The sequence below is a fragment of the Trichomycterus rosablanca genome, chromosome 15 (assembly GCF_030014385.1).
Source record: "Trichomycterus rosablanca isolate fTriRos1 chromosome 15, fTriRos1.hap1, whole genome shotgun sequence".
Lineage (NCBI taxonomy): Eukaryota > Metazoa > Chordata > Actinopteri > Siluriformes > Trichomycteridae > Trichomycterus > Trichomycterus rosablanca.
The window spans coordinates 12,839,055-12,862,884 of record NC_086002.1 but is presented as its reverse complement, the minus strand read 5'-3'; the positions used below and the strand labels follow the sequence as shown (position 1 = coordinate 12,862,884).

The window sequence follows — 23,830 nt, the reverse complement described above, 5'->3', positions numbered from 1 at the left end:
CTAACTTGATAACATGTAAAGAAAGAAACACATACAGTGGTACCTTGTAACTCAATGTCTTGTAACTAAACTCAAAATCTTTGAAACTCAACACCTTTCGTCAAGAAATTTGTACCCTTAAACTCAACATTTCTTTTAAACTCAACGTGTGTAGGACTGCTGCTTTGTTCAGCGCTCGGTTTGAGCGGTGTGGTAAAACGTCATCAAAGTGTGAATATGAGACGAATCTGCATTTGTGTGGAATAACCGTCAGATCCACTCTGAAAGCTTCACATGTATCTGTGTTTATCTGGGTTTTCCTCCCTGTTTCACTTTTAAAGTTGTGTTATAGAAATTGAGAAATTGTGAGAATAAACGCTTATTGTGAAAATAAAGCTTAACGTGGTTTAATGTACTAAAAGAAGGAGACAGGAACACTAAACCTCTCGTAATTGTTACTGCTCATAAGTTCTTTCCACTAATTAAGAAGCATAAGAAAACAATAAAGAAGTAAAGGTAAAGATTTTAAGGTTTTATTGTATTTGTATATTAATTTTTAACTATTTTTAATTGTATTTCAGTGTTTTTATATTAAATTTGTGCTATTTTCAGTGTATAAGTGTCAAAAACAAGCCCAATATTTTACATAACCCTAAAATATATGCAGTTCCACAGGATCATGGAACTAATTAACAGGTTTTCCATACATCCTTAGGAAAAAATACCAGTGTACTTTCACACTATACATTTTTTTATAGCTTTGTTTTACTATTTCTGTGACTAAATCTTACACAGTGCCATGTGGTAGGGTCAGTATGTAGGGTCCGAACACCCTGTATCTGTAATAGAACATTGTATAGTTCACAGACAAGTGGAAGGTAATGATTAGGATATTCAGGTAATACTAAGGCTAAAGCTAACCAATGTTAAAAATGCTACTTTACATTTACAAAGAGATAAAGACTGTTCAAGAGCAAATACACATGATAGTTTGAATTAATGAATTAATGAAACCAAGTCTTAATTCCAAGAGCAGGACATATAGTTCATTATAGAGTGTCTAAAAGTCATTTTACCAACCTATACACAGGAAATCAAGGCCCCTTTCGGGATTAGTCCCAAAAAATAAGACAAATAAGGGCTCTCTGTGACAGTGTGAGCGGACTATGATTAATTCCCCCCATGAAAATTTCTGATGAAGCAATACTGAAAGCCATTTAAATTAAGCTCATTTAAATGTCAGTTCTCATGGTTGGAGCTTTACTATAATTGGCTATTTAATTAAAACAATGTTCATGCTCATTAATGGGCTACAGCTCGAGCCTTGTAGTGCATTGACATGTTTTAATTACATGGTATTAACAAAATTGATATGCTTTAGAAAGCAGGGTGGAAACGGGAATAAGAAATGATTAAGGCAATTATACATCATCGCCTTATGGACTTTAGAGGTATAATAAATGAACTTTAAAAAAGAGAAGCAAAGCTGGAAACAGTGTTTTAATTAAGACATGCAGAAAATTGCAAGTAAAGGTTATTAATTAGATTATTGATGATGGGACTATTACAGGTTACAGAGTCTTTTAGAGCTAAGCTTTTGTACTAAACTAATCCACTTCACATCCTCTCTCATACACACAGGGGTTTATGCTGCCATCTATTGGGAAAGCACTTGAAAAAGCCCTCGAATGAACAGAAATGTCAACAGCTGCTAGTTTCATACACACTAAAAGTATTTCTGTCAATAAATAAATGTGTACAAACTAAATAAAACTGTATACACTGATCAGACATAACATTATGACCACCTCCTTGTTTCTACACTCACTGTAGAACTCACTATCAGCTCCACTTACCGTATAGAAGCACTCAGGACTCTCCCAGGACCACTACAGAGCAGGTATTATTTAGGTGGTGAATCATTCTCAGCACTGCAGTGACACTGACATGGTGGTGGTGTGTTAGTGTGTGTTGTGCTGGTATGAGTGGATAAGAGTTTTACATTTACATTTACATTTTCAGCATTTAGCAGACGCTTTTATCCAAAGCGACTTACACAATGAGCAATTGAGGGTTAAGGGCCTTGCTCAAGGACCCAACAGTGGCAACTTGGTGGTGGCGGGGCTTGAACCGGCAAACTTCTGTTTACTAGTCCAGTACCTTAACCACTGAGCTATCACTGGCTGTGGATGTGTTTTAAAACACATCACTGTCACTGCTGGACTGAGAATAGTCCGCCAACCAAAAACATCCAGCCAACAGCGCCCAGTAGGCAGCGTCCTGTGACCACTGATGAAGGTCTACAAGATGACCAACTCAAACAGCAGCAATAGATGAGTACTCGTCTCTGACTTGACCTCTACAAGTGGACCAACTAGGTAGGAGTGTCTAATGGAGTGGACAGTGAATGGACACGTTTTTTTTACGTTTCATCCTCTCACTAATGCTGGTCCCTGCTCCTGATTGGGGAGGACGAGGCTGCTCCACGCCCCCTCCGACACGTGCACAGCAATCGAACATCTTATCACCTACACTTGACGAGTGCAGTGCAGCACAGCGCTGTGTACGGAAAGCCACACCCTCTACCGCACTCCTTTCCCATCTCCGTGCAGACGCCAACAACCTGCCAGCAGAGGTCGTAATCTCACTAGTCTGAGAGAGAGTCCCCATCCGGCTTAATCCCGCCCCTATCTGAACCACAGGCCAATCGTTGTTCATGTGACCGCTCAGCCTCAGCCGGCAGGCAGAGCCGAGTTTCGATTAAATTTTTTTTTACCGCTGCGCCACCTGAGCGGCCGTGGACACGGTATTTAAAAACTCCAGCAGCGCTGCTGTGTCTGATCCACTCATACCAGCCCAACACACACTAACACACCACCACCATGTCAGTGTCACTGCAGTGCTGAGAATGATCCACCACCTAAATAATACCTGCTCTGTGGTGGTCCTGTGGGGGTCCTGACCATTGAAGAACAGGGTGAAAGGGGGCTAAAAAGGCATGCAGAGAAACAGATGGACTACAGTCAGTAATTGTAGAACTACAAAGTGCGTCTTTATGATAAGTGGAGCTGATAAAATGGACAGTGAGTGCAGAAACAAGGAGGTGGTTTTAATGTTATGGCTGATCGTATCATTTTGATTTGATTGATTGATAATAAACAGTCATTACCCTTTTTTCTTTTTTTGATAAATAATACTCTATACTCTGAGTTGTTACAAACAATATCTCTGAGAAGAAAAAGAAGGCATTCATTTTAATAATTACTGTCAAAACCCAACACACATCCAGCCCTCTTACATCATCTAATACAATTATCAAGAAGTCTCTCGTGTCCCAAATTTCATCTCCACTTAAAGCCTGTCGCCTAGATTTAGCATCTCAGTGACATTTTACAACATTTTTCTCATGTCAGTGTCAAGTGTCTGCTTAAATGTTATAATTTGCTCCTAAAACCATGACTGAAAACAAATGCATCCAGTCTGGTATAGTCTCAGTGTCTGATGGGTTCTTATTCAGCTATAATCTTTAATAGATGTATATGTACATACACACAAATATATACACTGATCAGCCATAACATAAAAACCACCTCCTTGTTTCTACACTCACTGTCCATTTTATCAGCTCCACTTACCATATAGAAGCACTTTGTAGTTCTACAATTACTGACTGTAGTCCATCTGTTTCTCTGCATGCTTTGTTAGCCCCCTTTTTTGCTGTTCTTCAATGCTCAGGACCCCACACAGGACCACTGCAGAGCAGGTATTATTTAGGTGTTGGATCATTCTCAGCACTGCAGTGACACTGACATGGTGGTGGTGTGTTAGTGTGTGTTGTGCTGGTATTAGTGGATCAGACACAGCAGCGCTGCTGGAGTTTTCAAATACTGTGTCCACTCACTGTCCACTCTGTTAGACACTCCTACCTAGTTTGTCCACCTTGTAGATGTAAAGTCAGAGACGATCGCTCATCTATTGCTGCTGTTTGAGTTGGTCATCTTCTAGACCTTCATCAGTGGTCACAGGACACCGCCCACGGGGTGCCGTTGGCTGGATGTTTTTGGTGGGTGGACTATTCTCAGTCCAGCAGTGACAGCACTGCTGCTGACATATCCACTCATACCAGCACATGTCAGTGTCACTGCAGTTCTGAGAATGACCCACCACCTAAATAATACCTGCTCTGTAGTGGTCCTGGGAGAGTCCTGACCATTGAAGAACAGCATAAAAGGGGGCTAACAAAGCATGCAGAGAAACAGATGGACTACAGTCAGTAATTGTAGAATTACAAAGTGCTTCTATATGGTAAGTAGAGCTGATAAAATGGACAGTGAGTGTAGAAACAAGGAGGTGTTTTTTTCTTTGCACCTTCACACCTACTGTTATTCACCATGCTAATAGCGCATGCTTTTCATTGACTTCTCTTTGTATTCTGCAGCTGGACTTCATTCACTGACCTTCTCTTCATCGACCGGACTCTATTCCATTGTAATGCAAAGAGAACATTTGTTATAATGTACATTTAGCGCCTGTGAATGATCCACAATCAATGAGGTGTAGAGGATGGACAGGGAAAGAGACAAAGAGAAATATGCACTCGGATTCTTAAGTGCCTGATATACAGTGTATCACAAAAGTGAGTACACCCCTCACATTTCTGCAGATATTTAAGTATATCTTTTCATGGGACAACACTGACAAAATGACACTTTGACACAATGAAAAGTAGTCTGTGTGCAGCTTATATAACAGTGTAAATTTATTCTTCCCTCAAAATAACTCAATATACAGCCATTAATGTCTAAACCACCGGCAACAAAAGTGAGTACACCCCTTAGTGAAAGTTCCTGAAGTGTCAATATTTTGTGTGGCCACCATTATTTCCCAGAACTGCCTTAACTCTCCTGGGCATGGAGTTTACCAGAGCTTCACAGGTTGCCACTGGAATGCTTTTCCACTCCTCCATGACGACATCACGGAGCTGGCGGATATTCGAGACTTTGCGCTCCTCCACCTTCCGCTTGAGGATGCCCCAAAGATGTTCTATTGGGTTTAGGTCTGGAGACATGCTTGGCCAGTCCATCACCTTTACCCTCAGCCTCTTCAGTAAAGCAGTGGTCGTCTTAGAGGTGTGTTTGGGGTCATTATCATGCTGGAACACTGCCCTGCGACCCAGTTTCCGGAGGGAGGGGATCATGCTCTGCTTCAGTATTTCACAGTACATATTGGAGTTCATGTGTCCCTCAATGAATTGTAACTCCCCAACACCTGCTGCACTCATGCAGCCCCAGACCATGGCATTCCCACCACCATGCTTGACTGTAGGCATGACGCACTTATCTTTGTACTCCTCACCTGATTGCCGCCACACATGCTTGAGACCATCTGAACCAAACAAATTAATCTTGGTCTCATCAGACCATAGGACATGGTTCCAGTAATCCATGTCCTTTGTTGACATGTCTTCAGCAAACTGTTTGCGGGCTTTCTTGTGTAGAGACTTCAGAAGAGGCTTCCTTCTGGGGTGACAGCCATGCAGACCAATTTGATGTAGTGTGCGGCGTATGGTCTGAGCACTGACAGGCTGACCCCCCACCTTTTCAATCTCTGCAGCAATGCTGACAGCACTCCTGCACCTATCTTTCAAAGACAGCAGTTGGATGTGACGCTGAGCACGTGCACTCAGCTTCTTTGGACGACCAACGCGAGGTCTGTTCTGAGTGGACCCTGCTCTTTTAAAACGCTGGATAATCTTGGCCACTGTGCTGCAGCTCAGTTTCAGGGTGTTGGCAATCTTCTTGTAGCCTTGGCCATCTTCATGTAGCGCAACAATTCGTCTTTTAAGATCCTCAGAGAGTTCTTTGCCATGAGGTGCCATGTTGGAACTTTCAGTGACCAGTATGAGAGAGTGTGAGAGCTGTACTACACACCTGCTCCCTATGCACACCTGAGACCTAGTAACACTAACAAATCACATGACATTTTGAAGGGAAAATGACAAGCAGTGCTCAATTTGGACATTTAGGGGTGTAGTCTCTTAGGGGTGTACTCACTTTTGTTGCCGGTGGTTTAGACATTAATGGCTGTATATTGAGTTATTTTGAGGGAAGAGTAAATTTACACTGTTATATAAGCTGCACACAGACTACTTTTCATTGTGTCAAAGTGTCATTTTGTCAGTGTTGTCCCATGAAAAGATATACTTAAATATCTGCAGAAATGTGAGGGGTGTACTCACTTTTGTGATACACTGTACAATCCCATCAGCACAGAAACTAATAGAAACAGATATACATGTGTGTATAAAGGTATATTGATAAAAACATACCCGCTACTGAAGAATCTTTATTGATCTGATCACGAGCCTATTCACAGCTCAGCAGTAATCCATAAGCTTCGATTGATGCTTCACTTGAATGGCACGTCAGCTCCAGTATTCACTTTACACATTCACAGATTTATTCACAGATCATTCTGTCATCCTGTAAAATCATTTCTATTTACCACATCCTGACCTTTTGTTCAGTGAAAAATAACCCTGTCGGAAAAGGTCACAAATATGCTTTGTATTGCAACAATACAGAAATATTTTTTTAACTTTATGTGTTTGATTAATCACTCAAAGAGACAAGATATAAATTTAGATATTTGGTTTTAGAGCTACACTGCTAATGCACAGTTAAAGTCAAAAGTGGATGACTGAGCCACTCAGGTGGCGCAGCGGTAAAAACACACGCTGGAACCAGAGCTGGGATCTTGAATACATCGTATTGAATCTCAGCTCTGCTTTGCCGGCTGAGGCTGAGCGGCCACATAAACAACGATTGGCCTGTTGTTCATATGGGCGGGACTATGCCGGATAGGGTCTCTCTCTCATGACTGGTGCAATTACGACCTCTGCTGGCTGATTGATGGCACGCAGCTAGGCTGCACTGCACTCGTCAAAGTGTAGGTGATAAGATGCATACGGCATGCTGCGCACGTGTCGGAGGGGGCGTGGGTAAGCTTCGTTCTCCTCAATCAGAGCGGGGATCGGCATTGGTGGAGAGGAAGCATGATGCAATGGGGCAATTGGACGCGCTAAAAAGGGAGAAAAAGGGGAGAAACACATAAAGAAATTTTTTTTTTTTTTTTAAAGTTGATGACTGTTTTGGGATTTCAATGATTTCTGCAGAAATGTGTGTTAGAATGAAGCCCCAGCTCCTGTTTTTCATTGTCCATGTGTGTACAGTAAGTATATCAAATCTACCAGGGTGGTGTGGGGTGGGAAAATCCTACCATATCAACAGCTGATGGGAACACTGACAGATCCTAACATTATGCAAAGCTATCTATCCATCTATGCATCCATCTATGCATCCATCTATGCATCCATCCATCTATCCATCTATCTATCTATCTATCTATCTATCTATCCATCTATCTATCTATCTATCTATCTATCTATCTATCTATCTATCTATCTATCTATCTATCTATCTATCTATCTATCTATCTATCTATCTATCTATCTATCTATCTATCATCTATAGGTTGATTGGTTGGTCTGTCTGTCTATCTATCTATCTATCTATCTATCTATCTATCTATCTATCTATCTATCTATCTATCTATCTATCTATCTATCTATCTATCTATCTATTGCACAAAGATCTTTCAGGGAGGGATGGACTCAGCGCTGTACCATCTCTACAGGATGTAAATGATCTGTAGTGTGGATGTTTTTTTTTATTTGTACTTTAAAGCATTGAAGTGTATTAATATTTCACAAAGAGTCTGGAATTGTGTAATTATGGATTAAACATACAGTGAGCTGCTAGAAGTATACAGTAGGATGATAGTGACACAAGTGACTGACAAAACAATAGAAACATCAGATACCATTCTGAAACCTTTTGTATTTAAATTCTAAATGTACTGTTTCTGTTGGCTCCTAGAAGCATCTGTGCTGAAGCATGCACCCATGGCTAACTCTCCTTCCTGAGTGACTGGAGTAAGTCTTTATTTAGTGTTACTATCCACCTGTGCTTGACTGAGGGTTATTTGCCAGATGAAGGAGCTTCTGGTTTTAGTGTGATGAATGATGAACACACTTGGGAAGAAAGGGGGGATTCCAAACGTGTGTAGAAATAAGATTGATAGAGTAAAAGATTTTCTATGACCTGTGAAGAACCTGTGAGAGTAAAAGCACCTGAGTGCTCAGTGTACCGCTGAGCATTAGTGAATAGCCCTCGACCGCTCTCCACCCTGGAGAAAAAAAAAATCAAAATCACACACCGATAAGGTCCCCGGAGTGCAGAGTGAGCGTCTTTTGCACCCTTATAATTAGAAACATCTAAAAATGCAGTGCTAAGAAACATATGAAAGACTGCACATATTTTCAGATTATGCCTTGAACCAGGTGATCATGTGACACAGTGGCCTATTAAGCTGGCTAGCCCACCAATGCTAAGATTTAGGGCCCAGGAATCTACACAGACATGATTGCCTTTGTCTGAAGGGGAAGTGTGGGTGGTAAAACCCCTGCGATGGATTGCCACCTCATCCAGGGTATTCCTGCCTTGCATCCAGATTTTCCCGGTGAAGCAAGACCCGCCTCGACCCTGACCAGGATAAGCTGTTGATGAAAATTAAATGAATGTTAATAATAATAATAATATACAATAATAATAAAAATATATAATAATAATTATTAATAATGATAATAATACCAATACTACTAATACTGATACTACTACTACTACTACTACTAATAATAATAATAATAAATAATTAATTAATAATAATGTTACTACTGAACTACTGAACGAGGTGTAAGTGGTTCTTTGTTGGCTCCGCCTCTAAAAAGGTACCGCCAGTCGAAAACTGAATCACCGATTATCATACAATTTCTCATTATTAAATCACAAAAAGCAAATAATTCATTAAAAAACATTTTTTTTAAAAACCAATAACCAATAGATCTTTAAATTACTGGTATAAAACATTACATTTGCAATCGCTATCTGTTGCATATCAAGCCTATAAATAGGCGCACAATTAACCTTTCATGCATCAATCCAGAATGGCGAGTCTACAGCGCAAACGGGGGCACAATTCAGGAAAGAGGGGGCTAAGACAGGTGTAGGTCAGTTATCTGCAACAGGCCTTACTGTGGAAGAGGAAGCAACACTGACAATACTAGGCCCAACAGCCACTGAAGGGATATCAAGGGGAGTAGATGTATGTTTAAAGTTCGCATCTACCCCACCTCAGAAACATCCCGTGAGCAACCTACAATTTTTAAGTGAATAAAATGATTTTAACATTGAAATTGTATATTTTTATAGTCAAAATTGAACGAATGACCTGCATTTTATATATATATATAAAATGTACATTTTATGTACAGTGTATCACAAAAGTGAGTACACCCCTCACATTTCTGCAAATATTTCATTATATCTTTTCATGGGACAACACTATAGACATGAAACTTGGATATAACTTAGAGTAGTCAGTGTACAACTTGTATAGCAGTGTAGATTTACTGTCTTCTGAAAATAACTCAACACACAGCCATTAATGTCTAAATAGCTGGCAACATAAGTGAGTACACCCCACAGTGAACATGTCCAAATTGTGCCCAAATGTGTCGTTGTCCCTCCCTGGTGTCATGTGCCAAGGTCCCAGGTGTAAATGGGGAGCAGGGCTGTTAAATTTGGTGTTTTGGGTACAATTCTCTCATACTGGCCACTGGATATTCAACATGGCACCTCATGGCAAAGAACTCTCTGAGGATGTGAGAAATAGAATTGTTGCTCTCCCCAAAGATGGCCTGGGCTATAAGAAGATTGAAACTGAGCTACAGCATGGTGGCCAAGGTCATACAGCGGTTTTCCAGGACAGGTTCCACTCGGAATAGGCTTCGCCAGGGTCGACCAAAGAAGTTGAGTCCACGTGTTCGGCGTCATATCCAGAGGTTGGCTTTAAAAAATAGACACATGAGTGCTGCCAGCATTGCTGCAGAGGTTGAAGACGTGGGAGGTCAGCCTGTCAGTGCTCAGACCATACGCTGCACACTGCATCAACTCGGTCTGCATGGTCGTCATCCCAGAAGGAAGCTGACGCACAAGAAAGCCCGCAAACAGTTTGCTGAAGACAAGCAGTCCAAGAACATGGATTACTGGAATGCCCTGTGGTCTGACGAGACCAAGATAAACTTGTTTGGCTCAGATGGTGTCCAGCATGTGTGGCGGCGCCCTGGTGAGAAGTACCAAGACAACTGTATCTTGCCTACAGTCAAGCATGGTGGTGGTAGCATCATGGTCTTGGGCTGCATGAGTGTTGCTGGCACTGGGGAGCTGCAGTTCATTGAGGGAAACATGAATTCCAACATGTACTGTGACATTCTGAAACAGAGCATGATCCCCTCCCTGATGGACTAAACCCAATTGAGCACCTGTGGCGCATCCTCAAGTGGAAGGTGGAGGAGTTCAAGGTGTCTAACATCCACCAGCTCGGTGATGTCATCATGGAGGAGTGGAAGAGGATTCCAGTAGCAACCTGTGCAGCTCTGGTGAATTCCATGCCCAGGAGGGTTAAGGCAGTGCTGGATAATAATGGTGGTCACACAAAATATTGACACTTTGGGCACAATTTGGACATGTTCACTGTGGGGTGTACTCACTTATGTTGCCAGCCATTTAGACATTAATGGCTGTGTGTTGAGTTATTTTCAGAAGACAGTAAATCTACACTGCTATACAAGCTGTACACTGACTACTCTAAGTTATATCCAAGTTTCATGTCTATAGTGTTGTCCCATGAAAAGATATAATGAAATATTTGCAGAAATGTGAGGGGTGTACTCACTTTTGTGATACACTGTATATACATGTGGTCTGATTGTGAATCAACATCAGTGTTTAAACAACATAAGCATGTGGCATGGAGGGAAGTTTCCAGATCAGATTAACGAACCACAAATATCACTCGAGCCACTTTGATTAGACATACAGCAAAATATTTAATGTCATATCGGAGCTCAGAAGTCCCCTGAGGGAAGCTGGAAGGTTAGCGGGTCACTGAACGTGATGGAGACCTCATCACGCTGATCCTCCTTGAACCAGCTAACTCCACGTCTCTCAACTGTTTCCCGGCTAATAGGAACGGATTATGCTCCGAGACGTAGTTTAGCGACCTTCAGAGTGCTTAATTGAAACAAGTATTGAGACCTGGCAGCGCTATAATCAACAAAAAACACTGGCTCATTAATCATTATAAATAGCGCTGTCATGAGGCAAGCGCCGGCATCATCAGCCTCTTTTGTTTGTCTTCTGCTGCGGAGCACGACTGGGCCGGGCGTGGGTTAATGGGAGCCAAAGCAACATTTTAGCGGCAATGCTGATGAAAACAGGCGCTCAGGTGACAGCACCCTATAAAGTCGATCATTAGGAAGTAATGGGGATTGATGCGTTACGGATGTAGTTGGAAACTGCGCTGACATCCAGGAAGGGTTCAAGTCGGAGCTGAATGGCTTTGAAGTAAAACTTAATTTCAGACAGCACTCGATGGGAAGCCTGTGTCTTGTTTTCCTGGTACTTAATCACAAGCGAGTCATTTTCAGAGACAAGCTGCCACCGTGGCCCATTATAGCCTACTGCTGTGAATTTATTGATCAGAACTGCGCTAGTGGTGGGTTTATCGATTAATAAAGTAGGTCAAGACAAGGCAGTTTTAATTCTATTTATTACCCGCTTAGTCTTGTTAATGAAAAACACTAACAAAGCCACACTAAACCTCACACACAACTTTATTCTGATCAGGGTTGTGGTGCGTCCAACACCACCATAAATGCTGAGTGTAAGTCAGAACTTAGAATGAGGCACCAACCCACGACAGGGCAGCAAACAGAAGCAAGTTAGTTCTCCCAGTCAACTGAGGAATCCCACAATCGGTCACAATCAAGATCCTTTTAAACTTCTTACAGACAGTTCAGGTTTACAAAACCCCTGGTGATGTGTGGATCCCAGTTACACCCTTATGCTGTCGAGACTAACTACCAATACAACTGTAAGTCATAAAAAATTTACAAGCATTTCAAGGCAAAGTGGTTGATCAGTGCTAAAGGTACTGGACTAGTGATCAAATGATTGCTGGTTTAAGCCCCACCAACTTTTCACAGTCGGGCCCCAGAGCAAATCCTTTTACCCTCAATTGCTTTTACTGTATGTCACAGCTGGTTGTTATTTTTAATAAAAAGTATTTTAAATCCTATAAAAGCAACTATAATAAAATCACAGGCACATTACTAGTCTGACTAAACAGCTCAGACTCTAAAGCAATGTAACCCCAGCTTGAGAACAACAAATGCTCTAATAAAACCTTATAATTCACACATTATTTAAACATTTGCACCAAAATTTCATAATATTCTTATAGATTATTGTATATTATTATTACATTATTACAAAATATCAGATTTTATAATATCATATTCCTTGTTAATTTTAAATCCACTTCTACTTGTATAGCAACGCCTTATACATTCCCCTCCACAAGCATCGGTACTGCACATGTTCTCCCCGTGTCTGCGTGGGTTTACTCCGGGTGCTCCGGTTTCCTACCACAGTCCAAAGACGTGCAAGTGAGGTGAATTTGAGATGCAAAATTGTCCAAGACTGTGTTCAATATAACCTTGTGAACTGATGAATCTTGTGTAATGAGTAGCTACCGTTCCTGTCATAAATGTAACCAAAGTGTAAAACATGACGTTTTTTTGTTTGTAAACAAACAAACAAACAAACAAACAGCTGGAAACCAGATAATCTATCTATCTATCTATCTATCTATCTATCTATCTATCTATCTATCTATCTATCTATCTATCTATCTATCTATCTATCTATCTATCTATCTATCTATCTATCCCTGTGTGTCTGTCTGTCTTTCTGACTTTCTGTCTGTCTGTCTGTCTGTCTGTCTGTCTGTCTGTCTGTCTGTCTGTCTGTCTGTCTGTCTGTCTATCTATCTATCTATCTATCTATCTATCTATCTATCTATCATCTCTCTCTCTCTCTCGCTCTCTCTCTCTCTCTCTCTCTCTCTCTCTCTCTGTCTGTCTGTCTGTCTGTCTGTCTGTCTGTCTGTCTGTCTGTCTGTCTGTCTGTCTGTCTGTCTGTCTATCTATCTATCTATCTATCTATCTATCTATCTATCTATCTATCTATCTATCTATCTATGTGCCTATCTGTCTATCTATCTCTCGGTCTGTCTGTCTGTCTAGTATTGGGGTCAGAACGTCTCCCAAACCACAATCATATTCCACCTAACATAACCATAACAAACTTTGCCAGTGTTCCCAAAAAGGAGGCCTCTTGCCCTCAAGCACCTACATTCTTGTAATTTCACTGTAGTGTAAGTGAATATGTGAACTCATTACAATTAAACCATTTTTTTTCAATGTGCACTATTTATTCTCCAGGTACAATCAAAACATTCATTTTCTGACCCACTGGGGGCTTCATAAAATCTTAAGAGGATCAAGGTTAAAATGCCCTGTAAATGAAATTCATAAAGTAAAAATAAAACACCCTTTACAATATAATATACAGTACATCTGGACTTTTTAAAAACAATTCTCTAGACTCAAGGTCAAAAAGTTGTTTTAATGCACTTATTCTGTTTAAAAAAAGTCTTCCAAATTAATCTGCATCATTACAATAATTAATATTACATATTTTACACATCCAATTAACCTTGCACAAGGGTTTTATTAAATTCATCAACTTTAGATTAATACCAGATGTTTGCCACCTACCTAGGAACACAAACACAGTGTTACTTGGCATGCACCACTTAGAAGTAGAAGATGAAATTACTAATTTTATGGAGACACTATTGATCATTACATAGTTGAAGACACAAAATAGCAATCTAATTACACGTTTTATTAAGTGTAACAGAACACAGAGGAATTTACATGAACATTGCTAAAGGTTGATGCATTATTACAGGGCACTGACATTGTTTTTCTATTAACTGCTTTGCTAATTAAAGCGGTTAATACATACATTAGAGATTGTAGGCTACTTATAATAATTATCCATCAAGGTAAGTACGTACATTTATGAATGTTTTTAATGCTTTATGATTTAAGCATTTTAGCAAGTGCAAGTTTTTAATTTAGAATGATCCATAATTCTAATATAAAATAAAAGAACTTTTATACCACCAAAACTTCATCAAATGTCTTGTTAATAGTTAATCCCAGTGTTTACACAGTACCAGCACTTCTACACTTTACTTTTTGGTATACACTGATCAGCCATAACATTAAAACCACTCGCTGTCCATTTTATCAGCTCCACTTACCATATAGAAGCACTTTGTAGTACTACAATTACTGACTGTAGTCCATCTGTTTCTCTGCATGCTTTGTTACCCTCCTTTCATACTGTTCTTCAATGGTCAGGACCCCCAGAGGACCACTACAGAGCAGGTATTACTTGCGTGGTGGATCATTCTCAGCACTGCAGTGACACTGACATGGTGGTGGTGTGTTAGTGTGTGTTGTGCTGGTATGAGTGGATCAGACACAGCAGCGCTGATAGAGTTTTTAAAACACCTCATTGTCACTGCTGGACTAAGAATAGTCCACCCACCAAAAATATTCACCCAACAGCGCTCTGTGGGCAGCGTCCTGTGACCACTGATGAAGGTCTAGAAGATGACCAACTCAAACAGCAGCAATAGATGAGCGACTGTCTCTGACTTTACATCTACAAGGTGGACCAACTAGGTAGGAGTGTCTAATAGAGTGGACAGTGAGTGGACACGGTATTTAAAAACTCCAGCAGCATTGCTGTGTCTGATCCACTCATACCAGCACAACACACATTAACACACCACCACCATGTCAGTGTCACTGCAGGGCTGAGAATGATCCACCACCTAAATAATACCTGCTCTTGTGGGGGTCCTGACCATTGAAGAACAGGGTGAAAGCAGGCTAAAAATGTATGTAGAAAAACAGATGGACTACAGTCAGTATTTGTAGAACTACAAAGCGCTCCTTTATGGTAAGTGGAGCTGTATATACAGTGTATATCCAACTTTGTGGTGTGGAGAAACTTCAGTGGTCTGCAGCGAGTCCTTATCTCAACCCTATTCTGTAATGTGTCCATACAGTGCATGTATAAAATGCCCTTCCATTGTTATATTTACAATGACCAGTGTTGAAAATTAAGAGCCATTGTAGCCACCCATATAAGAAATATAAGACATTACATGCTTAGTGTAGGTCATTTATAAAGAGCTATGTTATAAAAATGTATTAGCAGCCACAAATGAAACGATTCCCTGAATGAACCTGCAGTTATAAATGTAACGCTTGCAAAGCACCACGAGTCCTTCAAGCCAACAAGCCCCTTGCACCACAGATTGATAAAAATGACCCATACATTACCATACATTACACTTTAAACAAAGCACTACAGTGACGAATGTTTAGCTTTCGCTCGTGTAATTAAATCATCACATTTAATCAGAGGACATTCTGCAGGAGAGCTCTCTCCGCGCGCTAGGCCGTGTCTCCATAAGGCCGAGGCGATTAAAGACACATCAGCGAAATGAGTTCTCTCTCGCCATGGGGGCCCTCTGTCAGCAGGAGCGAAGGACACAAGCACCTTTCACTCTCCGCCCTGCTGGATGCTAATGAAACCCGCTCTAAGCACAAGTTTTCTTTCATGCTGATCCATTAGCAGATTCTGCTAAACCAGACACTAATCTGGACAGGGTTTTTTTTTCCAAAAGTAAATCCTTACATTTGGCTTTGGAAGATTAAAACGTGGAAGCTTGGCATCAGCTACAGTATAAGTTTTGTATGGTGTACTTTGGTCAGAAGTTAGGACATATGGGACACATTCACACCCCTTTTTTATCCAAATATGTCGAGCTGAACTGTTAATAATGTACGTACATTAAATTTGGGTTTGACTTTTGCTGATAACAGTCTGGAAGCTGATTCATCTGACCACAATACACGTTTCCACTGTGTGATGGTCCATCCTAGATGCCTCCGAGCCCAGAGACGTCGACGCCGCTTCTGGACATGGTTAACATTAGGCTTCTTTTTTGCACAGTAAAGTTTTAAGTGGCATTTGTGCATGTAACTCTGTATTGTAGTGCTTGACAAATGTTTGCCAAAGTAATCCCTCACCCATGTGGTCATATCAGCTATTGTTGAGTGGCGGTTCTTGGTGCAGTGCCATCTGAGGGATCAAAGATCACAAGCGTTCAGCTTGCGCCCTTGGCCTTTACTCACTGAAATTCCTCCTGATTTCTTGAATGGTTTAATGATATTATGCACTGTAGAGGGAGAAATATGCAAATCCCTTCCAATCTTTCTTTGAGGTACATTGTTTTTAAACCTTTCAATAATTTTCTCACGCATTTGTTGACAAACTGGAGATCCTCTGATCATCTTTGCTCATCAAAGACTCAGCCTTTCCTGGATGCTGCTTTTGTCCCAAACCATGATTACAATCACCTGTTTCACGTCACCTGTGTGGAATCACATCATTATTTAGTTTTTTCACCTCATTACTAGCCCTAAATTGCCCCTGTCCCAACTTTATTTGGAATGTGTTGCAGGCATGAAATGCAGGAATGGATGTTTATTAATAAATGGAATGAAGTTGAGCAGATAAAACATGAAATATCTCAGGTTCATCCTGTCTGCAATCAAATAAAAGTCAAATAAATGTAAGGAACACTGTGTTTTTATTTTATTTGCATTTTCCATACTGTCCCAACTTTTTCTTATGTGGGGTTGTACATTTGGCTGCTGTATACATCGGTTTTAGCTGACCCTTTTATCCAAAAATACTTTACAATTGTGACCAAATACAAACTAAGCAATTAAGGGTTACAAACCTTGCTCAAGGGCCGCACAATTTCAACCTGGCAGGTGAGGGGCTTGAACCAAAGACTTTCTGATTACTAATCCAGTATCTTGACCTCTAAACTGACACTGCCAAAGTATTTCTATTTTTCCCTGCTTGACTGACCTGTGATGGACTAACATCACTACCTTTCACCCAGTTTCCTACCCTTCACCCAGTGCATCAAACACAACACGACCATGAATAGGATTAAGCAGTGGAATAACAATCAATGAATGAATTTAATTACTGACATTTATATATCTGGGGATCCCCGATTTCTTGCAGTTGAGGAGGGTATATTGCTGCTCACGCCTCCTCCGACCCGCGCGCAGCACTTAGCAAAACACTTTTCCACCCATGCACTCTGCACAGGCCGATCAGGGCCCTTACACAACGTTTGAAGACCCCGCCCACATATTCCGGTCATCCCCTCCTGCAGGCACTGCCAATTATGCCCGCTAGATGGCGCCCAGCCGACCTGTGGCAACACCGAGTTTCGAACCGAGGAGTTCAGAATCTCGGCGCTGGTATGCTAGCGGAAAATCCCACTGGGCGCCATTACTGACATTTACATTTTTTTTTTTTTACTAAGCTACTTCACCATGTTTTGTACTTGTGTAAAATCATTCAAACTGATTATTGGAATTTTGTTAGTTGCCTTATGTTACTTTAAAAAAACACTCATTAAAAACTAACTGCTGGATCTCTTTTAAAGCTGATGTGTGCTGTTGATTACAAAGCAACATAGAATTCACTTGTGAATAGAATGAACCTGTGGAGCTGATTTTGTAATTTATTTTATCACTTTAAATCCAGACTACTCTTCTATCTGCCCTTACTTTTATGCTGTTCGTTGCCAGTATATGTATTGTTCAGTCATAGCTTTTGCAAGAGTACAATCAGGCCTGAATGGGTCTGGATTGTTTGCAATGGAAGCACTTAATGGTGTGATGATGTCTCCACCTTCTGAAGAAACGATGAAAGCACAAGGCGTAGATGCTGCATCAACACTTTCAGCTCATCAGTCAATAAATACTTTCCTACAAAACAATTATTTAATTATTAGGATTTTAACGTCATGTTTTACACTTTGGTTACATTCATGACAGGACAGGTAGTTACACAAGATTCATCAGTTCAAGTCTTTAATGTCAAACACAGTCATGGACAATTTTGTATCTCCAATTCACCTCACATGTCTTTGGACTGAAACCGGAACCCCTGGAGGAAACCCACACAGACACGGTGAGAACATGCAAACTACACACAGAAAGGACCCAGACCGGTCCACCTGGGAATCGAACCCAGGACCTTCGATGGATTGCTTCACCATGCCAGAGAACCTGAATCTGAAACCATGCTATGCTTTTACAATTCAGGATTATTGGTTCATGTTAAACAAATTCAATTGTATAATCGTTTAAATGGTGCTGTTCTGTAAGCAAGAAATGGAACGTCATTCAGCTGCAGTGACAAGTTATTAGTCATTAGCAAAACAATCTTTGTAACAAGTTATATATTGACACACATTTACATCTTGGTTTTACCTGACCACAGACTCTCTCACTCACTCACTTTCTTAACCGCTTATCCAATTAGGGTTGCAGGGGGGTGCTGGAACCTATCCCTATCAATGGGCGCAAGGCACACAGTAACACCCTGGACGGGGCGCCAGGCCATCGCAGGGCAGACAAACACACACATACACACACCCCTTCACCTATAGGGCAATTCAGTGTCTCCAATTAACCTGACTGCATGTTTTTGGACTGTGGGAGGAAACCGGAGCTCCCCACCCACGCAGGCACGGGGAGAACATGCAAACTCTGCACAGAAAGGACCCGGACCTCCCCGCCTAGGGATCGAACCCAGGATCATCTTGCTGTGAGCACAAACTAAAAAATAAAAATAATAAGGCATTTCATTTGTCCATATGATCGACAACCCTGTGCTTACAACACAAGTGCTTATTTTAAACCAGGGCTTCTTTTTTGCATGGTATCTTCTAAAGCCTACTTGACTATTAACAGTAACCCCTGTGTTCCAGCATCAGATCTTTTTGTTGGTTCTTGAATGGTCCTCAAATGAACTCTCATCAAAAGGTGTGAATCTGGGTTTTCATTCTGACTTTTATTACATGTACCTTCCATTTACAATTAACCATCCAAGAAGGATGGGTCCCTGCTGAGTCTGGTTCCTCTCAAGATTTCTTCCTGTAATTTTAAGGTTTTTCCTTGCCACAGTTGCCCTCGGCTTGCTCAATAGGGGTTTTTGGTCTGTTGGTCCTGGATTCTGTAAAGTTGATTTGAGACAATGTTCATTGTAAAAAGCACTATATAAATAAATTTGACTTGACTTGATACACATAATTTATTCTGTACAATACCTGCACATCTGGACATTATAAAAGTATTCCAATTCTACTTGAAACATTTACATTAACGAACTCACAGTAGATTCTACTTTAATGCTGCATATCTGTACATTCATAGCTTTACATGTATATATTGAACAGGTAATGCTAGTTTTATGTAAGATTTATGTAAGCAAATGTGTGCTTTGTATTTAATGTATGTTAAAACTGTGAGGAACTACAGTGGTGTTCAAAAAAATAGCAGTCCAACACCATTAACTTGATAAATCACTGTTTTTAGTAGAAGTGATATTTCTACATAGCAAAAAATTCACTTAAAAGTGTAGTAGAGTAATGAAAACAAAACAAACCCAACAATTAGGACATGCATCCCACTCATTCTGAGTAATTGAAGCATTGATTGAAAGGGGGTTGTTCAAAATAATAGCAGTGAGGAGTTCAATTGGTGAAGTCATTCATTCTGCAGAAGAACGGGTGTCAGTTTTGGCCCTTATTTAAGGTAGGAGGGTGGCAAATGTTGCACAGCTTGGTCATAGCACATTTCCTTTTGAAATACTGGGTAAAATGGGTTGTTCCAGACATTGTTCTGATGAACAGCGTACTTTGATTAAAAAGTTGATTGTAGAGGGAAAAACATACAGAGAAGTGCAGCAAATTATTGGCTGCTCAGCTAAAATGCCTTAAAGTGACAACCAAAACCTGAAAGACGCAGAAGGAAGCGTGGAACTACTGTTCGAATGGATCAGAGAATAGCCAGAATGGCAAAGGTTCAGCCAATGATCACCTCCAGAAAGATCAAGGAACATCTAAATTTACCAGTGAGTACAGAAGATGATTAAATGAAGCCAAGTTACCAGCAAGAACTCCTGCAAAGTCCCGTTGTTAAGATAAAGACGTGTCCTGAATGGGTTCAAATCTGCCAAGGAACACATTGACTGGTCCAAAGAGAAATGGCTCAACATTTTGTGGACTGGTGAAAGCAAAATTGTTCTTTTTGGGTCTAGTGGCCGTAGACAGTATGTCAGACGACCCTCGAGCACTAAATTCAAGCCACAGTACACTGTGAAGACAGTAAAGCATGGTGGTACAAAATGATGATATGGGGATGTTTTTCATACCATGGTGTTACGTCTATTTATCTCATACGAGGGATCATGGATCAGTTTAAATATATCAGAATACTTGAGGAGATCATGTTGCCTTGTCGAAGAAGAAATGTGCTTAAAATGGGTGTTTCAACATGACAATTACCCAAAACATCTTGGTTACAGACAAACAAGATTGAGGTAATAGTGACCAGCCCAATCCCCTGACTTCAATCCCAGAGAGAACTTGTGGGCTGACGTTTCACGTTTGCTTTATTCACTTTTTTAAAGTCACTGCTATTTTTTTTGAATACTACTGTATGCACCCAAGATTTTTACTCACCTTTCACACCTGTGTTAATGTGACGTGACAATAAAAAGGATTTGATTTTGATTTTTTTAACAATGGTTTGCTCAGATGATCTTGGGACCTAATGGCTTCAAGTGACATTCCTAATCTGTAAAAAATATGGTTGAAATGTACACAAAGCTTTTTAGACTATTGTAATTGCGTGTGGCTCTGGTTAATGGGTGAAGTCAAACTAGCTGCATTTATTTAGACACAGAAGTCAACAGCAGCAGTCAATAATAATCACGAACAAGAAGTTATGAAAGCCATACAACAAAGCTAAATGACAAAAAAAAATCATATTACATTACTAATTACAAATGCACTAAAATCTAAATTGCTTTATGTTTATTGCTTTACAAGTAATTACTTTTCATGCTGCTTTTTTAATATAAAATCATGTAAGAGCCTCCAGAGGTGTTATTATTAAAATTACGTGCATCAGCATCTGATTGCTGTTACCAGTAGAACATTTATGCTGGTTCCCTGAGCAGGCAGGCAGAATAAAAACTTACATTTTATATTTCAAAATGACACAAGAGTCCGGTGAATACAATACATTTTACTTATTTCAAAAGAAAAAAAAGTTTATGCACAATCATCTTTTGACCAGTATAAAACAATGGTTATATACAAGGACACTAAGTATATTAATAGACCACATACACACAGACAAACTAAAGTATCATTAAAAACACAGAGAAATCAGATATAGTGGACTTGACAAACTTGGAAAAAGTGAAAGCCAAAATGAAACTGTGGTTTGTTGACCACTAATGCAAAACACTTCTCTCCTCAACACATGTGCATGTAGAAACAGGGCACAAACACGTATGTCTTGTGGCATAGCGATAAAACACACTAGCACACCAGAGCTGACATTTTGAACTCGACGGTTGGGCGGCTACACGAGCAACGATTGGCTGTTCTTCATACAGGGTGAGAACCGGAGCCAGGACCTCATACCTGATGCAATTATGACCTCTGCTGGCTGGTTAATGATGCCTGCACAAAGTCAAGGAATAATGTGTTGATCAGGGTGTGACTCTCCGTACACAAAGCTGATCCTCATATAAACCCGCCTCATACAGGTGAAAAGATGCAGTCGGCTACTGCACACGTGTCGTAGGGGGCGTGTGTTAGTCATGGCTCTCCTCAGTCAGAGTGGAGATCAGCATCGGTAGAGAGGAAGCGTAATGCAATCAATAAATAAATAAACCAATCTTTGAAAAAAAAAAAAAAAAAATTCAATGTATTTTTAATTAAAGATGTTCAGGATTAGTCTGGTTATCCTTGACTTGTGCTGTTTTCAGAGGCCTAAAACAGAAAAGTAAATGTATTATTTACAAATTAAATATTAATGCCACAGATACCAGATCTGTGCCTGAATTACCTTAAGTGTGTCTGTGGCTCTGCGTAGCTCCTTTATGACTGATGAAAGAGCTTCAGGATTTATGCCCTGCTCACATAGACGGACACATATGGATAACGATTCCATGTCCAGACCAGTGTTCAGAAGTCTTGAAATCTCCAGCAGAACTGAGGAAGACAATGTGCAATGTAAGCAATAGAGAATTCAAAACATTAAAAAAAATTATAAAGTATTGGTCAGATAATCCGATGGAGTTTCTGAAAATCCCAGTCTTTCATGGGACTGCTTCACGTTGACTATAAAAGCATACTGACAGGAGATCTTACACAATATTACTCAACCAGACTTTAATTATTCTATGAAAATTATAGCTACACAATTCAGTCAGTCAGGGGGTAATCTGATGGATTACAATGTGTAATTCTAGTGGCACATCGGGTAAAATGAGTATGATAACATGGGTACTAAGAACTTGGGGTTCATTTTCACCTATTTAGCCACTATGGGTGCCATGTGATAAATTAGTGCCATGTATAAATTATATTCATGGCTTGTTCTTTATATTTATTGGTGCTAGAGCCAATGAAACACTGACCAACAGCAATTTGGAAACACAAGATGTATTTGATTGCATTTACAAAAAAATAAAAAGCATTAAATTAAATGTAATTAAATCATTAGGTCTAGTGATTGGCTTGCATTGTTGTGGCACACCCACCAGTGCAAATACAGGACCAGGTACAACCTTTCTTAATAACCTCCCCATATTCTGTCATAATAATGCCCCCATACAAGCTGCTAAAAATGTTTAACAAAAGGGAAAAGCTCCTTTATAACCTTTCCAATCACCATATTTTTGATTAATTGAAACGGAAAGCTTTATGGACAGTTCTGAAGTGCAGACTGTAAAGCAGATCTCGATCATATTCATCCCATGAGGAGAAACAAAGCTGTTTTGGAAGCTGGTCGCATTAGTTGAACACATACAGTATACTATCATAGGTTTCCAAGATCACTATGGTGTATGGAATAATTTTGATACTGTCGATATGCACATGCGAATACACGTTTATACCTTTACAAATATTTTTGCAACACCGACCACGACTATGTGGCTATTTAGCTAACTTTTTTCTATTGTTGCACTTTAAAGACCGTTACTAGAAATAAAAATACACCAACTTTTAAATATTGTTACTATTTATTCTGGCAAAAGCTTGAAAACTTACCATCCATCGTTTCCCGGACAGCGTTCATGTTTGGATTCGCGGCACTTGCCATGATAGCTAAGCTAACCGACACCAAACAACCCTTGTGTGTGTGTGTGTGTGTTCCTTTGTCTTAGTGCGTTTTAGTATTTGACCTGTATTTATCATTCACAGAGCTAAAAATACTGTTCAGTTAAACTTTGCATTCGTGTAGATATAGAAATCCTGAAAAATACTGACAGCTGAATTTGCACTGTAGTTGAGCTCCATTTGTAATTGCTGGTACACTATGAGGGGTTACATCGCAATCCCCTTCCTAGTGCACCAGGCAGGGTGTAAGGTGAACGTTGACGTTGTTAAAGGTATCTGCACTATGTAGGACGTATGATATGGTTTGTAACGCGCCCACTGAACGGAAGTTAACGGCGTCATTTTTTTTTTTGCCAGATTCTGATTGGTCATCTTGGTATCCGTCGGCATTGTGATTGGCTAGCTTGTGTTCAGGGAAAATTAAATCAAATGTTTGAACCACAGT

At 40.2% G+C, this 23,830-nt stretch overlaps 1 protein-coding gene across 1 annotated transcript; it reads right to left on the bottom strand.

Moving 5' to 3' along the window:
- Positions 1-21,060: 21,060 nt before the first annotated feature.
- On the bottom strand, positions 21,061-23,570 carry mzt1 (mitotic spindle organizing protein 1). Its single transcript, XM_063010477.1, has 3 exons — positions 23,317-23,570; positions 22,109-22,254; positions 21,061-22,032 (listed from the first exon to the last, which is right to left on the bottom strand). Exons 1-3 carry the CDS (start codon positions 23,366-23,368, stop codon positions 22,003-22,005), a joined length of 228 nt encoding a protein of 75 aa, XP_062866547.1. The 5' UTR covers positions 23,369-23,570; the 3' UTR covers positions 21,061-22,002.
- Between the last annotated feature and the right edge of the window lie 260 nt (positions 23,571-23,830).

What these genes read in the sequence shown, in the direction of transcription:
- mzt1 (XM_063010477.1), bottom strand. Translation starts at nt 23,368, where the DNA reads ATGGCAAGTGCCGCGAATCCAAACATGAACGCTGTCCGGGAAACGATG. An exon ending in TGTCCGGGAAACGATGGATG is followed by an intron (nt 22,255 to 23,316) that starts GTAAGTTTTCAA and finishes TGTCTTCCTCAG; the next exon opens with TTCTGCTGGAGATTTCAAGA. An exon ending in GAGCCACAGACACACTTAAG is followed by an intron (nt 22,033 to 22,108) that starts GTAATTCAGGCA and finishes TTTCTGTTTTAG; the next exon opens with GCCTCTGAAAACAGCACAAG.